The 17,859-nt window shown below is 57.0% G+C and overlaps 1 protein-coding gene across 7 annotated transcripts; it reads left to right on the top strand.

The window, feature by feature from the left end:
• Nucleotides 1–790: 790 nt before the first annotated feature.
• Nucleotides 791–17,767, top strand: LOC117646056 (transmembrane protein 47). 7 transcript variants are annotated; one of them, XM_034386715.1, is made up of 7 exons: nucleotides 792–995; nucleotides 1,886–1,941; nucleotides 2,222–2,300; nucleotides 12,897–13,083; nucleotides 13,233–13,382; nucleotides 13,460–13,522; nucleotides 13,631–17,767. In XM_034386715.1, exons 3-7 carry the CDS (start codon nucleotides 2,247–2,249, stop codon nucleotides 13,801–13,803), a joined length of 627 nt encoding a protein of 208 aa, XP_034242606.1. In that variant the 5' UTR covers nucleotides 792–995; nucleotides 1,886–1,941; nucleotides 2,222–2,246; the 3' UTR covers nucleotides 13,804–17,767. The 7 variants fall into 7 exon arrangements, with proteins under 7 accessions (XP_034242609.1, XP_034242606.1, XP_034242603.1 ...); XM_034386712.1 differs by having other exon boundaries at nucleotides 793–995; nucleotides 2,219–2,300; XM_034386714.1 differs by lacking the exon at nucleotides 792–995 and adding an exon at nucleotides 1,080–1,229 and having other exon boundaries at nucleotides 2,219–2,300.
• Nucleotides 17,768–17,859: the final 92 nt, after the last annotated feature.

Below are 17,859 nucleotides of genomic sequence, written 5' to 3'. Positions count from 1 at the left end.
CGCAGACATTAGCCGTCAGCCCGCCGTCAATGTGTAGTGGGGGCCGTGAACAGCAGCGTTGACTTCCCCCGCCCCGCCGCCGGCCGAACTGCGCCCTTGCAGTCCTTCCTGCCCCGAGTCGTTGCTACCGACGAATCACAGGCCAGGACAGAGAGCCACGTGACCTTGGCGACTCTCCCCCACCGCCCCCACCAGCCCCGGCACAACTCTGGTACGGAGTCAAACACAGCGCTCGGTATGGCGGATTCAGCGGTCGGAGAGGCGCACACCCTCGCCTGAGGCTAGAGTTGCGTTTCCGGTCAGCGGGCTATTTAAATTGGAACTGCAGGATAAATTTTATTCTTTCATCGCGAAAAGAAGATGATAGTAGTGCACAGAAATCATTGATCTAGCTCAAGGTTACCTTCAATTTGAAAACATAAGCACCCGAAATCCCGTTTACGATCTCTCTAGGCTATCTAGTCAAGGTGTGTCGCCTCCTGAGCTTCCAGCTTTCTCCACAGGGGGCGCTCTAGGCGAGCGATTCTCAGCGACCCAGCAAGCAACCTCACTTCCAGTTTTGATTGGGTAGTTTCATTATTTTTTGAAAGAATTCTCCTTAATAATCCTCCAATACTTTACATACTGGTGGTAACTCTTGATAACAGTGGAAATACTACGTTCTGCTGGATTTGCCATAGTGAGCTGACTGGCCTGGGAAATGGAAACGAGGGGCGGTGCGGGTGCGAGGCGCGGGGGCTGCGGGGCTGTGGGGGCGTGGTGGGAAGGGGAGGGGGAGGGAGACATGAGCGCAGGGGTCAGACAGAAAAAAGACTCTCAGTCCTGCGAGAGCGAGAGAGAGGGGCGTGGGATTCGTTTCGCCATTTTGGAGAAAGAAAGAACATGAACATCACGTCTCAAGATAGTGTTATGGGATGCAGTTTCGAAGCGGAATCGCTGCCAGATTTCGATGAATTCGATTCGTACTCCGTCGTGGAAGGCTACCAGCAGGAGTCGTAAGTCGTGTCGCTATTTGCGGGGTTCGCCCGGCGTGCCTTGTCAGCTTGAGCCCTATAAATAGGTTTTGTTTACAAAGTTGATAATTCATTAACCGTGCAGCAGACTATATTTTGTCCGAATGGAAATGGAAACCACCTTCCCCAATTCATTTTCACGTCGAAACGGGGGCAGTGACGTGAATAGTTTATCTGTGAGGCCCGTACTTTCTCCTGAGACTGAGGCACCTAATTGTGAGTCAACACAGACGGCCAGGAAATGGGGTCACCGTTGACTTGTCACGCCGTGCCCGTCCTTTCCGGCGACCTTGTCCCGTCGAAGCGTTAAAATGATGCTATCGTTGTGTGCGGACGCTGCTCCGCGGAGGCCCCGTGATTGTCAGTGGCCACAAGCATCGGGCTGAATGTTGACGCAGAGGTTATGGCCGTCCGTGTATACCTGTTGTTAGTCACCGGAGCCGCTTGCCGCTCAGCGCCGAGCCAGTGGGTGTGTATCGATTCGTCATCGCCGAGTCGCGGACGTCGCGGAGCGGAGGCCGCCGTCCAGCCGTTCGATCGCCAGTAGCCCTTGGTCAAGCCCTTGGTCATGTCAGCCTGTCCTTCAAGCTCTCGGGGCATTACTGGACAATCTTAGTCTCAGCGCAAACACATCGCGCTCTCCCATTAGTCCGCTTGGTAGGCCCCTCACAGCAACAGTCTCAGTATCTTATTCGCCTGGATTTCTTTTTATTTTCTTTCATTGTGGCTGTTGGTGTTACAAATTTTGTGTCTAACAATTTCACCCACTTTTGTTTCGTACCTCATACATTAATGTTTTAGTTCTTTACGTTGAGTTTTCGAGTGAGTTTCTAATCCGTGTTTTGTTTTGCATGTTCTGTGTGGAATTGCAGCTACTGAGACAACGCTGTTTTTAACCACGGGAGAGAAGCTTATTGAGAAATTTGAGGTAAGTATCGTTGCTGTCACTAATCTGCATTCATTCTGTGATCAAAGAAATTTACGTATACAAAGTAAATTATTATTAGAGCAGTCGGCATTAACACAGCTAACTTAAATTTTAATCCTCTAGATCATAGTGGCTAGTTTTTGATCAATAATATTATTTTGAGCAAAAAAAAAAAATACTTACAACTTAGAAATAAATTTTGGATCACGTAGGTCACTTGACGTAGGAAGCCTAGTATGCCTACCAGCACTATTATCACTGTGCACTCTTTATCCAGCAGGTCTAGACGACCCTCTGCTTTCAACATGGCAGCCCCCATGACGACGATAGAGACGGTGACCATCACGCGCCCGCTCAAGGTGAGTCCCTGGTCCTGGTGACAGGCAAGCTCAGCTACCGACCTGTGGTGTCCGACCTGACCCAGCAAGCAGTTTGAGGATTCGAATTTAACGGGGTAAGGGGGGGGGGCGGCTTTGCGTTTCCAATATCCTACCCCCACTTAATTTATCTTTTTTTGTTCCTTGTTGTGTGGTTCCGGCCTTTGGCCTTGCCGTTTGTACTTGAAAGTCGACCTGGCGATTGGTTTGGGAAGTGGACGCATGGTAGTGGCGCTAGAGTCCAAAAGTCCTGGCTGTGCGCTGGCGGCAAGGCAGCGCGTGACCTCCATGTTCATTCTGGAGCGGGGGTCGCGGGGCTGGATGGCTGGCTGGCCGTCTGACTTGTGAGTGTTGCTAGGCTGGCCAGGCCCCAGACCCAACTGGCCTCGCTGACACGGCCGCCCCGCCCCGCCCCGCCCCGCCTCGCCGCGGACCTGTGACACGCCGAGCCCCGGCCGTGCTTGCGCCCCGACCGCCTACCCCTACCCCTACCCCTACCGCCCCGTCCGGGCTTCCAGCGTGCTTCCAGGCTGCGGGCATAGCGATGGCGTGGCCTGGCATGGCCTGGGCACGGCGTCCCACCTGCAGGCGGGGCGCAACGCGGGGCGCGGCGGGCGGCGGGGTGGGGTGGAGCGGAGCGGGGGTGGATGGTGGACGGGGAAGGGGTGGATAAGAATGGAACGACGCTGTGACCCCTCCCCGCACCCCGCCACCCCCTCATCCCGGAGCGAGGTTGCTCCAGCAGGGTGAGGGCAGGGCAGGGAGATGTGGGCGCCCGCCCCGCCCCGCCCCACCCCCGCTCCCCAAAACACGGCGTCATTGATCGGCGAGGGCGCGGGGAGGGTGGCGTGGCCGAGGTCGAGTGGCGTTGCGGAAAAGCGCGGGAAGGGGTTCTGCGGGGCAGCCCTCGGCAGCCCTGGTTCTGGGTTCTGGGCTGGTGGCGCTACGCTGTCGGGGCAGTGCTCGCAAGCGCGCCGCCGAGGGCAGACGCACGCACGCAATACGCACGCACCGCACCGCGCCGCCCCGTGGCCCCGCCCCGCCGCGTGCCGCGCACGGAGCCCCGTGACGCTGCGCACCGCCGCGCACCGCGACGCACCCCGACGCACCGCCCCGTGGTGCTCGGCGTGAGGGCTCTGAGGGCGTGGTGACGCCCCAGCCCCAGGCAAAGCCAGGCCCCGGCCCCGGCCCCCTCGTCTTCCTCTGTGCCATCGCCGCGGCACGGTGCAGGCCGACAGAAGGTACCGACCCGCGGGGCAGCCAGCGCCCTACGGCCAGCCCCCCGGCCAGCCCCCTGGCCAGCCCTACGGCGAGCCTTACGGCCAGCCCTACGGCCAGCCCTACGGCCAGCCCTACGCACAGGCGTACGGCCACGCGCGGGGCCTGGGCGTGCAGGCTGCCCAGCTAGCCCCCCAAGGCCCTCAGGGCCCCCACCAAGGACAGGCGCGCCAGGGGCACCAGGCCCCGCGGGTCCGGCAGACCGCAGTTCATCAGGAGATGGCCACCAACCAGATCGCGCAGGTACACGACGCTGCTGTAGAGAGGATGTAGTGTAGCGGGAAGTGGCTTGGACGGCGTAGTGGCCGCCACCCGCACCGCCCGACCCGCGACAGGGCCGACAGGGTTCCGGGTCGTGATTAGATCTCATTGCTAAATGTAACCGAAGAGCAGCACTAGTTGGCGCCGCCCGCGCATCCAGCGCCGTGCCTCGCTGACAGACCTGCAGACTCATTTCGAGTGTCGTTTTCGTCGCTCTGGCTCTGTCGCACCTGCACAGGACGCCCCACGAGTGCAAGAGAGACAGAGCGACGAAATTGTCTGCTGGCACTCGCGGCAGCCCCCCTGCACGCTAACGACGCTTCTGCTTGTCCTGTGTAGTCGCGCACGCACTCGGCGCGAGGGTGAGCACCACGCTACGCTCTGCCGTGCTTTTCCCCCTCGCAGCTCCAGCCAAGGACTGATTCCGCCGGTCTCACTCACACCCCTGCGGGACACCCTGTGGGTGCGGGAGAGACCGCTCGGAATCACTCGGCAGAAGACGCAGGGTCCGGCGGCAGCGGAGTGGCCGACTCTGGCCGCCCCGAAATTGGGGCAAACACTCGCCCCTCTCACCTCGTGGCCGCCAGGCTGCGCGCCGCGCCCTCATAAACTCCACTGGTAAACACTCGGCGCGCCGTGCCGCCTCGCCGGAGCTCCGCCAGCGCCCCACAGACTAGAGACCCTCCCGTCAGAGATGCGCAAAGGGGGGCCCTCTCAGCCAATCACAGACGACTGGTAGTCCCATGCGGAGCGGGAAGCCCGAATTCGCCCCGCGCGAGGCTACGCAGGTCAGCATCTGGTGCGGCACAGCAGGTATACGGCGGTCGCCCGCTAGCCTGACTCAGGGTGCCTTTGACTCCACGGGACTACCAAACGCTGGCTTGCGCATCTCTGACGGGAGGGTCTCTACACAGACTCCCCGCGAAAACACGTCAGGGGCGCTGGCGGGCGCTGCCCTCCTCCTCCAAGTGCACCCCGCGGCTGCCCTAGATAGAGCGCTGGCGGCATGGCGGCGGTCCTCGCGGCGCCCAGAAGACTGATTACGAGAGTCGTTTTCGTCGCTGTCTCTCGCACTCTTGGGATGCCCCGGCTAGGTGCGAGAGAGTCAGAGCGACTCTCGGAAGCAGTCTGCAGGCCGGACCAATGTCGGCCACGGGCCGGGCCCTCATGACGCCCAGGCCTGTCTCGCTCGCACCCGCTCGGCACAGCCCGCGAGCGAGAGGGAACCGCCGCTCGAATGAGACTGCAGGCGCGGCCTGGCGGCCCTGCTTATCTGGCCACGTTATGATGGCGGGACGAGCACGGTCTCGGCCGCGGCCGGCTGGGGGATTTGGGCTGCCGCCGCTGCCGGGGCTGAGTCACGCATTTTTCTTTCCGGACCGTCGCGGTGCCCCGTCCGCGGTGCCCCGTGACCCCCTCGATGTGACCTCCCCGACCAGGGCACCAATCCCTCATCCTGTCTCGCTGTCGCAGCGGACGGCCAGGCAGCCCAGGCAGGCCAGGGCGCTACGCCGGGGCCCTTTTCTTTGAGGAGGGGGGGGGGCGTCCGCGTTGTGTCGCGGTCATGCCCTGCATTCCACTGGGCGTTGGAGGGCCCGGGGCGGCCCGGGGGGCAAAGAGGTTTGGAACATATCGGTCTGTGGCGTGGCTGGTCCCCCCGGGCGCTGAGCTGGGACTGGGGACCGTGGCGGGCGGCGGGAACGGATTGGAAGCGTAGGTCCCGGTGTTTGAACCGCCAGACCGGCCAGGGTCTGGTCTGTTCGTCGAGGAGCTGGCCCGCTGTTACCCATGGCGGGTACTTGGCGTGTACCGTGCGAGCACCGCACGACCCGTTGATAAGGAAGGACGTACTGCGGCCAGCGAGCACGCCGCCGTCGCCCTGCCCCGCCCCGCCCCGCCCCGCCCCGCCCCGCCCCGATAGCGCCGCCGCTACCCTCTCAAACTGGGAAGAGTGCTTTTCGATGCAGGCGCGATAGTCCGCGGCGTTGCTGCTGGAGATGCGCCTCGGCCGATAGGGCGGCTTAGGAGGGCTGGCGGGGCTGGCGGGGGAGGGGACGCGACGCGGCATGAATAGGGGTCGCGCTGTCGCAGCACAGCGGGCCGCAGGGCGCAACTCAGGGCACGCTGCCGAGCCCTGCTCCGAGCCCTGCATTCCCCCAAAGGGACTCTAATCGAGCGCGCACCGTTGGATTGCTTTGATTACCGACGAGGAATCCCATAGGTTGGCAACCATCCGTGCTCGGTTCGGGTCCCGTCGCTCAACTTGTCATCAGTATGGATCATCCCGAACTGGTCCTCCCCTGGCCCGCTGCGCGCTGGGCTTGGTTCGAGCCCTGGCGATAGTCTCGAAACTTGGCCACTGCCATCGCCAGCTCTCTGGAACGCACCCAGCCTCCACACTCCACGATTAGTTGAGCGGAAACTTGGCCAGACTCTCTCTGTCTCTGCCGCAGCACGTGCGGACAAAGCAATCTAGCTCGAGTGTGCTGGCAGTGCGTTTCCTTCTCCGTCCAGGCCGCACAGTGGGTCAGAAGACCGGTGCTGGCGGTCAAAATCCCGGACAGGTTTTGAGCTCCAGAGTCGTTAAATGGGACTCGCACAGAACCTATGACCCTACCAATGGATTCCTCGTTCGGAGACAAATTCATTGGTGGGGGTCACACGCTCGGTTCGAGTCCTGTTTGTTTAGCGACTCGGGAGCTCAAAACGCGTCTAGAATTTTGGCCGCCTCCGCCGGGCTTCTGGCCCGTCTGGCCGTGCGAACAACGTGCGGGCGGACCCGGCAGCGGGCCGCGGGCATTATAAAGCAGTACAGAGAGAAGAGAAATTGGGTAAAAAGGCGCGCCGTAGTGCGACCGGAACGCCCCGGAACGCCCCGGAACGCCCCGCGCGGCGCAATATCTCTCGCCGCGCCGCGCCACGCCACGCCTCCTCACTGTCCCTGGAGCCCTGAAGGGGCCGGCCGAGCGCGTAGCCAGGCGGAGCCTCCACTCGGCGGGTCGTGGGACCGTGGAGTAGGGTAGTCTACTTTATTGACCGCCTTTGGCCGCCTTTGGCCCGCAACCCAACCCCCTTTTCTCTCAAGTCTCGAAATTGCAGAAAGTTTTGCCGGCGGCGCGGCTTGCGCCTTGGCTCGCGCGCTCCCCGAAGCCCTGAAGGTCGAGGCGCCGAGGCGGCCGGGAAGGGAGGAAGGATTCCGGCCGAAATGGGGAGTTTGGACGCAACAGCAGGCACGCCTGGCCTGGGCTGGGCGGCCTGGGCGGCCTGGGCACGCCGCACCGTCGCGTCGGGCTGTGCAGCTGTGCTCCGCTGTGCGCGCCCAGCCAGCCGGGGGTGTGGGGGTGTGACCCAAGGCCGCCTGTCTCTCTCGCACTCGTTGACGGTCCGAGAGGAGCAGCGAGGACAGAGCGAGGGCGTGGGCAGATGCCCTTACACAGTGTCTCAGAGCGCTTTGCGTATCTCTCCGAATCCCGGCTGACCTCTCCAAGAGCATCACCCGCTTGTGGCCGCCGTGGCCATCGTGCTCCGTGCTGCGGACGTCTAGCGCCTGCGAGGTAGGCCATCCGCCCGGCCCGCGAGACACGGGTGAAGAGACGGTGGCCTACCTTGCCCCTGTCGCCTCCACAGGGGCGAGGTAGGCCACCGCCTGCGCGCCGGTGCGTTGCGTGACGGGGTGGTGGCCTACCTCGCAGGCACTGAAGGCCGCACGAGAAGATGCGTACGGCTGTGCCTCGCGCCCGCCCCTCAATTCGCGGGCTGCGAATGATGCCGCGAAGCGCCCTCCCCCTCCCCCTCCGCAGTGCTGTCGAGACGATGCGCTTCTGAATTGCAGCGTTATGAAGGAATTTAATTTGCCAGAGCGGGATGGCGGGTCTTGGCAGCTCCCCCTCCAGCCGGCGGGGTGCTCCGCGGCTGGGCTGGGCCTCAAGGCGCCACGTCGAGAGCACCACGAGCACTCCAACGTCGAAAAATTGGTTACCGTACCAACGCCACCGCGCTGCCCCACTGCCGCGCGCGCCGTCGCAGTCGCATCATTGCACGTGTCGTCTGCTGCAGGCTGGCGTCGGTCGTTCGCGCGGCAGCGAGGATGACCTGTCTCTGAGGCGCGGTGTGAATGCGTTTGTGTGTGTGGGCGGCGTCGGCGGCGGCGTCCCCCTTCCCTGTCGCTACCGTCGCTACCGTCGCCACGTCCCGCGTGACGCACCGTGCTCGCAGTGGCCGTGGCCGCCGCGTCGCGCCCCACCGAGTAGATCATGTAATCCAATATGCCGCCCCGCCCCGCCCCGCCCCGCTTCCGCCTCCGCGCCATCCCCTGGAGGAGCGGGGTGAAAAATGGACAGGTCCGGCGTGGTGTGCGGTCCGGCGGTCCACCAAGCAGGGCGCGAGGGGCGGCCCCACGCCCCCCGCCCAGGCCTCGGCCAGGCCGTAGGTCTCTTTTATGGCCGCGGGCCGCGGGGCGCCATGCGGGGCCGTGTGGGCGGCGAGGCGGCCTGGCTAGGCGGCGGCTGGCGGGCATATATCGCGGAAATTGACTTCGACCTGCCTGCGGGCCTTGCGGGCCTGCTGGAGGAAGACGTCACGACGACGGCGCTCCCGGGTGCGTGGCGTGGCGTGGCGTGGCGGGGCGGGGCGGGGGAGGGGTGCGTCGCACAGTGGGCCGGAAGACCGGTGGAGGCGGCCAAAATTCTAGACGCGTTTTGAGCTCCAGAGTCGCTAAATGGGACTCGAACTGAACGTGTGACCCCACCAATGGATTGGTCTCCGAACGAGGAATCCATTGGTGGGGTCGCACGTTCGGTTCGCGTCTTGTTAGTGACGCTGGGGCTCAAGACGCGTCTGGAATTTTGCCCGCCTCCACCGGTCTTCCAGCCCACTGTGCGTCGCTGCTTTGGGAAAGCAGGGCCGAGTCCATCCCTCACTCCCCCACGGCGGCGGCCTCGGCGGTGGCGGTGTTTTGCTGACCAACTTTGACACTCCGGCCCGACCGGGCCCGACCCCCGCCTCGCCCAGCAGGCCCTCTTTCACACGGACACACCCACACTCCGCAGCGGTTCCAAACAGCGCGCCTCCGCGGTCTCTGTCGCACTCGCGGCGGGTTCCGTGGGAGTGCGGGAGAGAGCGCCGGAATCGGTCTGCTGGCGCGGCCGGGCGCCTTCTCCCTCTACTCGCTCGAGGGGAACAGCGCCCCCTCAAGGCTTCAGCAGTCTGTCTCCCTCGCACTCATGGGGCCTCCCGTTGAGGGGCGAGAGAGACAGAGCGACGAAAACGGTTCGCGGAATCAGTCTGCATAGCTCTTGTCGGGGCTCTCCAACGCGCGGCGCGGCCCCGGCGGCCAAAAGCAGCACCCCCTCACCCTCAGAGACAGAGGCAACTACCCACCCGGTGATCAAAGGCAGGGCGAGGCGAGACCTGCTCCCCGCCCGGGGCCTCGGCCACCGCCTTGGGCCTCGTGCCTCCCGTTTGATTCGAGTCCCATTTCAGAGAGGTGGCGATCAGTGTGCGTTGAGCGTGGCAAGGCCGGCAAGGCTCGGCGGTGTCGCCGGGGCGTGCTGCTGCGTGGGTGTGGCCCGGTGTGGCCGCACTGTGGCGACGATGCCGATGCAGCCGTTTGCCCTGCCCAGGTCTTGTTTTTATCTCGACTGCAGGTCTGGTGCACTGCCACGGCCTCGGCTCCGCCTCTTCCCCCCGTGCCATGCAACAGCTTGCCTGGCTGGCCGAGGCCTGCTGCAGTCCTTTCGCTTTGCCTCGTCTTGGTTTTGTGTGCGTTGTGGCGTGGCGCTGGTGGCTGCTGCTGCGTTGCCCTGATCCTTGCTGTGGCTGACTGGGCAACGGTGAGCGATGGCTGACTAAACTTTACTTTCAAACTTGGTTGCACATCCCCGCGGGATGGCGCCTGGAACGCTGGCGCCGCGCGGAAGGGACTCTCGAGACTGCATTTTGCGCACCGAGTTTTCCGCACTTGGAAGCCTCTGCGCGCAGACGCCCACGCTATCGCCGGACGGGTCCAGATGGGCGGGGCCCGGCAGGGCTGCACTCGCGACGCGCTGCAGCAGACTGATTCCGAGAGTCGTTTTCGTCGCTCTGTCCCTCTCGCACCCACACGGAACACCCCACGAGTGCGGGAGAGGCAGAGCGACGTAAACGCTCTCGGTATCAGTCTGCAGGCTGCACCGGCGGGGCCGGGCCGGGCCGGGCTGCACGGCGTCTGCCGATGGACATAAAACGCAGATGGCCGGTCGAAGAAGGGTTGGGGGCGCGCCCTGGCAGCCCTGGCAGCCCGGGCGTTGGCCGTTACCGCCTTGAAATTTGAATGGCGATCCCTCCTTGGCGAGCGCGCGCCCAAGGGCTGCAGTCCTGCCCCATGCCGCCCCGCCCGGCCCCGCCACGCCTCGGCAGTAAAGTGGCGAGTGCCCCCTCCCCCTCCACGCGGAAATGAATCAGATTTGTATGCAGTGCGGGATAACGCACGAGAGCTTCCTCGCTTCCCCCTCCCCCATCCCTCTGTCTGTCCCTCCCTCTCTCTCTCTTGCCCCTTTTTTGCTGGCCGCGAGAGAAATGTGCGCGCGGGCGGCGAGGCCCGGCCGTGCAGCAGCCTGACTCCGAGAGCCGCTTTCGTCGCTCTGTCCCTCTCGCACTCATGGCGTGTTCCGTGTAGGTGCGAGAGAGACAGAGCGACGGAAACGACTCTCGAAATCAGGCTGCTGGCCGCGGCTCTGGAAATGGCGGTGGTGCGGTGGCGGAGGGTGCGCGGCGCGGCCGCTCTAAATGGGGCGGGCTGATTCCGAGCACTGTCGCTCTGTCTCTCTCGCACCTGCACGGGACGGGACGCTCCACGAGTGCGGCAGAGACAGAGCGAGGCTGCCGGTTGGCGAGCCGAGGCTGCGTCACAGCTGGGGCGCTGATATTTGGCCAGTCCCAAATCAAAGAACGGGTCGAGGGCGTGCGCGTCGGGCGGGTCTGGCTGCAGACTGATTCCGAGAGTCGTTTTCGTCGCTCTGTCTCTCTCGCACTCATGCGGCGTCCGGTATAAGGCGGGAGAGAGGCAGAGCGACGAAAGCGACTCTTGGAATCAGTCTACTGGCGGGTTTCTCGGTCGCTCTTGCTGCGCAGCCCCCTTGTCCTCGTTGCAGTGGCGTTGCCGGTGCTTGCACCCTCTTCCGTCGTCGCTTAAGGGAGGGGCCGGCGCCGCGAGAAGCGCCGATGCACTGCGAAGTAAAATATTCGCTATCCGCCCCCGCACCTCACGCGGCCCATTGAGTCTGTGCACGTGTGTGTTGGTGTGCGTGAGCGTGCGGTGAACCCGGGGCGGTGCGGCGACGGAGTGGACGCCCCAACGGGCATGGCCGGCGTGGCCGGCGTGGCGGGCACCGGCACGGCCTGAGGCCGCCTGACCGTCCAGCCCGGCTTTTAGCTTTCGACCAGTAATTAACTGGTGCGTCCTAAAAGACCGCGCCGGCCAGCCGAGCCCGGCCAAGCCGAGCCGTGGCCGCGCCCCTCTGGCCCCGCGCCCCTGTGCGGCTCATCGCGCAGCCCGGCGCAGCCCCCGCCGTACCCTAGTAACCCCCGCAGCCCCCCCCCCCAAACCGGCGAATTTATCGCGGCCTGTGTGCTTGCCCTCCTTTCTGCTTGCCTGCCAGCTTGGCCAGCTCTGCCAGCCCGCCCTATCCTGTCCTATCCCTTCCCTGTGTCCCGGCCGTCCCGGCCGTCCCGGCTTTACGTCTGGGGCCTCTCCCCTCCTCCCTTCATATTGATTTCTCCCATCCCCCCCTCTCCCCGGCCCGGCTGCCCCGCTGCTGCTTGGCGCTGCCTTGGTGGGACCCCCCGCGGCCACCCTGGCCTGGAACGGCCCGGGACGGAACGGGAAGAGGAGCGGCGAGGACAACGGGGTGAGGGTGTTCCCTGAGGGCGCCCCCCCCCTTCCCTTTCTCTTAAGGGTGCTGCCCTTCGGATGTTGCTGCAGCCCCCGCGGCCCGGCGGTGCCCGGCGGGGTGCAGCACGCAGCAGTGCAGCGCCACGCCGCCACCGCACAGTGGACCACCGCCACGCTCTGCCCCCGCTGCCCTTTCCCGGTTGAGGTCGCCCTCGCCCTCATTCGCCTGGAAGAGGAAAACTGGCCGTGGCGCTCGCTGCCGTGATTGGGAGCCGCCCTGCTGTGTCTCTCTCGCACTCGCGGGGCGTTCCGAAAGGGTGCGAGAGAGAGAGAGAGAGCCACCTGACCTACCCCAAGCCGCGTGCCGCGGGTTGCTTTACTCCTGCCGTTACCGGTATGCTTTGCTCCAGGCTTTGCTCCCCCGCCCCCTTGGCACCATGGTGACACCTGCCGAAACGAGGCCGCGCGGACCAGCAGACTAATTCCCAGCGGGAGGTCTCTGTCTCTCTCGCACTCTTGGGGCACGCTAAGGGTGCGAGAGAGAGAGAGAGAGAGCAGAGGGATTGATGGGACCAGGACCGGGTGGGTCTCGGGCCGTGTCACCTGACCAGGCCAGGCAGGCGAGCACCAGGCAGGCGGTACAAGGCGGCGAAATGGGGTGAAATGGACCCCGCCTGGCCTGGCGTTGTGGCGCGTTGTGGCGCGGTGATGCTGGGAATTGGATCCATTGGCCAGTCAGCAGAGCCAGCCAGCCAAATAATTCGGTTTGAGATTGACCGACCCGCCCCGGCGCGGCCCCGGCAAGGCCCTGGCCCGGCCGCCCTCTGCTCCTCCACTCGCTTTGGAGGGCTTCGGTTCGGAGCATCGCCTCCGTTTTATATTTCGCATGAAACTTGATCGGGGCTGCTCTGCGTGCTGGCAGTCTGGCAGTGTGCTCGCCTCGCTTCCCCCTCGGCGGCGTGCCTCTGCCCTCCAGGCTGATTCCTAACAGTGTGTTCGTCTGTCATTCAACGTCTTGTCGAGACGAATCTTGGAAATTGAGGCGAGGCTTCTCCCTGGGCTCGGCCCTTTAGGCCGTGGCCAACGGGAGGGGGTGGGTGGCGACTAGTGGTTGCTTGACCCGTTCCAGTGGCTGGTCTGGAGTCTGATTGCTTGCCGTTTGCCTCCAGGTGATCGCCTTCATCTGCGGTCTCATCGTGATCGCCCTCATGCTGATGGCGCTGGCGTCCACGGACTGGCTCATGTCGGCCGGCTGGCGGCAGGGGCTGTTCGTTCACTGCATCGCCGAGCACGCCCCCACGCCGCTGCCCTTCAACATCCCCGACCCCCCGGACTGCTACCAGGCGCGACCTGTTGGTGAGTGGTTCACCAAACGCCTTGCCTTTCGCAAGTGTCTTACCCAGAACCGTGGTTTGTCGCTCTGTCTCTCTCGCACCCCTGGGGCGTTCCGGAGGGGTGCGAGAGAGACAGAGACAGTCAACATGTGTGTGTCGTGGCCGTTCCAGCCTACATCCGAGTGGCGGCCGCGCTGTGCGTCCTCACCCTGGTGACGGACCTCATCGCGACGCTGCTGACTGGACTCGGGCTGCGCTCCAACGACCACAGAACCAAGTACAAGTACTACCGGGTGGCCGTCTACATCATGATTCTGTCACGTGAGTTTCCCTTTCGAAAACCGAATGACCCAACAATATGAAGCATAGTACTGTATGCCTTAACTTTTTCATTTCAGTGGTGTCCATTTTAGTGGCTTTGGTGGTTTACCCTGTGTGCTTTGCGGCCGAACTCAACCAGGGTATGTAAAGTCAAACGTATACCATTAAGGTGGTAACATTTGTTGTTTCCTTAACTTATTTTCTCTAAATTAATTTTTTTTAAAACTTGTTACTCTTAAATTTTACAGGAAATCGCACAGTATGGGAGTTTGGATGGGCATATGGTGTTGGATGGGGAGCTGCCATATTCCTCTTTGGTGGAGTTGTTCTGCTGCTATGTGATAAAGAATCGGAAGAAATTTACTACAAGGAGCGCAAGATTGTGCACCGGGACGTGGAAGGCTCTGGAGGAAGGGCCTAGTGTATCGCATCAACACGCCCCTTGCCCCTGCCTGATCTTGTGCTATGATGTGACCTCCCACTTTCGTGTCGGCCTTGTTCCCATTAGGCCTTGTCGTGTCTTAGTACTATCTGGCAGATTACGGCTATAGAAAGAGTCGAGAATGGCAAGAGACCCACAGCTTCCCTTTTTGTTAAGTTAAGAAATGTCAATGTTACGAACCTATTCTCACAGGCTCAGAGGAAGGTAAACTCTGATGTTTGGTTATTCCTTGAGCCTAATCTTCAGTTACCACTCAAGAGTTTATCTACCTACACTATCAATAACTCAACAAAGTGATCCAAATTAGTGCCAGCATTGTGTTCAAAGTAATTTAGGTAGCTACTGTGTGTCCTCATTCATTAGAGCCTGTCTTGACATTGATTGTTGTTTATCTGACACTTCTTACTGAGCCTATTACTTGTCAATTCTGAGTTAAAACTATGTAGCTCAACTTTGGAGCATTGCTCATCCCCACTTAATATTTGAGACTGAAGCTGTTAGAATCAAACACTTACCTAGCTATAAAGGAAAGGAGTCATCCTCTCACTGTAGACAAATGTGATATCTCTAAATGTATTATAAGTTATTTTATGTTGTTACTAAATTTGTTAAGATGAACAAGGGAAAAAAATCAACAAGATCAATTAACTCTTTTTATAGTCACCTTAAAAAGAAATTTCCCGCCAATATTGTAAAATTTTTATTGCTTGTACATATAGCTGTACAATGGTAATTTTAGATAGGGTGAGAGGCTGATTACTTTCCTTCTGTGGGTCTCTGCAGACTGTTTCTGTAGCAAAATTTGGTGATCACAAAGAATTGCCATGTGCCACTCTTTAACATGCCGTACGTCCTGGGTCAATTGTCAACAGTGTGTGTATGATAATTGAATAGAATGTGATTCAGAACATCTTAAAATTTTACACCCTTATGATGCTCTGACCATGACTCAGGTATATGGTTGAGGTGTGGATTGAGTGGGGCAAAATATTGGCGACATTTTAAAGAAAGCGGGGAGGCGCGGAGCCGGCAGCGGCAGAGGCGTGTTGAGAACTCTCGCTGGAAGCAGCAAACAAACGGACAATGAAATTAAAAATTTCAACCTATTTATTAGTGACCATGGTGTACAAAGAATGAACTGCATCAGAGTAAGTATCTCTGACTAAAAACCTTCTTGCAAGTGAAGTCAAGAAAGTGTGTAGATTATATAGTGTAAAATAAGATTGATATATTTTAACATTTTTGGTAGTTTTTAACAAATTTAAGGGTTTTGACTGATGGGTGCTGTGTGAGACATGCTGTGGCTCTTTTAGTATGTGTATCCAGTACGTATAACCTGTTTGTATATCAATTTCTGTGAGTTATGATGAAACCCCATGTCTGCAAATCTGATCAATAAGCAACTCAGAGTGTGGCCCATAGACACTGATGAGATTTGTGAAAGTCAATTACATGTTTCAAGTTAAGCCACAACATTTGCCTATTGACTATCCAATGTAAGCTTGTAAGCTCCATCCACTTCCAGTATATGTAATGTTGGCTTGATATTTGATATACTAACCTTGCATCTGCTTCCAGCACAGCTCCCATCAATTAATGAAATGTAATGAACCGTTGTAAATAAAGGCCCTAATTGTGGCACCCAATCTGGAAATGGTGGTGTCATTGTGCATTGTTACTATTAACTTTTTATACTCAACAAAACTGTGCATATCAAACGACTGTTGTTATGCTTGCCTTATTTTAGAGCAGGAATCATGAAATGTATTTTATTCAATCATCTCAGAAAATGCACATATCTCCTCTGATATTGCAATAAATATATACAGATTGGCATATTAATTTTACCATTGTAACTCAGCACAATGAGAGGCATGCAGCAACACTCTTAATAAACAGCAAGGACAATTTCTTTTAGTGACTTAAGAAATTAATTATACCTTTTGATTAACTAGAGAAATCATTTGGTTGTGTTGTTGCATGTATCCCATTGACCGGAGCTATCATGTTCTTCAGGTTTTCCTATGAATACATTTGTGATATAAAGTTAGTATTCTATAGAACGAGTTCTGGGTAAGCTATGTGATTCATTCACTACTGAATAAAGTGTAGTGTTGCAATTTTAAAATGTTTTCCTTGAAGATATAAACCAAAAAATCTGTTAATTGTTTTACTCGTTCTTTCTCAGCTGCCGGTCAGCTGGCAAGCTCCGCCTTTTTTTTTCTTCTATGACAAGACTTGACCTAGTTTGAAGCGATAAGCTGCTGTTTTGGAAATGGTACTGAGCGTGAACAAACTACTATATTCCTATTTTTAAGTTGGCAAAAAATAGCTCAAAAGCACTCAATTCATTTTGCTAAGCTTTCTGAAGTGATAACAAACTACAGCACTTTTCGTATGGACCATAATCCTTTGTCTTTAAACTTTTCCTTTGTGGGTGGTGTTTCAGAGTTCCATTACCTTAAATATCTCATAGCTGGTTCTTTTTCTGTTTGGAAATTCCTGATGTTTTTATCGTCTTGATCAAATTTAACCAACTGAATATCAGGTGTGTGTGTTCTCCAGCTCTATTGAAAGAATCACCCTTAGTGATCTGAATTTTGGAAAGACTGAAGGTTTTGGTATGTGTTAACTGTAAAAGCATGAATTTAAGGAAGAAGAAAAAAATTTCCCCTTATGTTAAGCAAATTTAAGGTAATTTTATTCTTCTCACCACTCTCTTTCAAACGACAAAATTTCAATAGATTACAATATCAAATGATGAGCTTTTGGATTGTTACCAACTAAAGGAGTGTAGAGTCAGGTATAATTTATTATATGAATAGCTCCCACTAAGGTGTTAACCAAATATGTTTCAATATGTGGCTCTAGATACTTCCTTATAGATTATTTATTTGAAACTTCTTGAGTAACAACTGTTCCATTCTTTTCTGAATCAGTTTTGATGTATGTACTTTTGCCTTGATTGACTACTCTCGCCGTGTTAACAAGTTTTGTTGTTCAGTTTACAGTTTTAGCAGGTGTTTCTATCCATCACAACAATGAAAAATCTATGATAGCGTTGATTATAACATTATTGGTGACAGATGGCTAGCAATTTCTTCTTTGTTGATCAAGTTCGCTCAAAAATATGATTTAAATTGATTACCATTGTATTTTTCTATCCCCATTGGTTTTGGAAATGGAACTTGGGAGATCATTTCTTTGTTGTACTGTTTCTTTGGGAACGAACCATGCTAATAATAGATGCATATTTTGTCTTGTATATTTTAGGGTGTTATTCGCAGATTGATCTTTATTATTACCGTTATCATGTTTCACTGTTTGACCAACTGCAAATTGTATGATTTACAGTATTATTGTATAGCTGTGAATAAGGGTTTCTTTCTGGTTTTGTTTTTTTTGGTTCATGAGGGTATTGCCTTTGTGTATAAAAACAAAAACAAAAGACAAATTAATGTGTGACATACTTCATGATTAAGATACAATTTCTGTTCACACTTCCTCCCTTCATTAACCTTATCTTCACTTCTGTTTACTGGTTTTTTAGACTATGTGGCTCATTTCTTTATGTAATTTGTTTTCTTTGTCAAACACTATCTTTTATACTCTTTCGCGTGTTCTGTCCTCATAACTGTCCTAACACGCAAACGCGATGAAACCTCTTGAAGGGCAGCTATGATGTCTAGTCACAATGTTGTATGAATGCTGTTAGATTTGAGTAGGGATTGGATTTTTAAAAAAGCAACAAAAAAAAAACGCACTCTGTTCCTTTTAAAGAACATGCATGCACAAGCCAACAATTTACCTCTCAAGTGTTTGTTGTTTTCCACATTGATAAAAGGTTGGCTGAAGCATTAAATTGTATCTTTTTGCCAAAAATAACTACCGTTTTTTTTAAAATAAAAGTTTTAAAATAAATGATTAAATAAATGGGAAATTTTAAAAAAGATTCTTTATTTGTCCTTCCTGCTCCTGCTCCTTCATTTACAAGACAGCCTGAACCGCAGAACAACATGATCTACACAAATGAAA

The sequence above is a fragment of the Thrips palmi genome, unplaced genomic scaffold (assembly GCF_012932325.1).
Source record: "Thrips palmi isolate BJ-2018 unplaced genomic scaffold, TpBJ-2018v1 HiC_scaffold_19, whole genome shotgun sequence".
Classification (NCBI taxonomy): domain Eukaryota; kingdom Metazoa; phylum Arthropoda; class Insecta; order Thysanoptera; family Thripidae; genus Thrips; species Thrips palmi.
The sequence above is the reverse complement of the archived record's forward strand: the minus strand, read 5'-3'. Positions and strand labels throughout refer to the sequence as shown.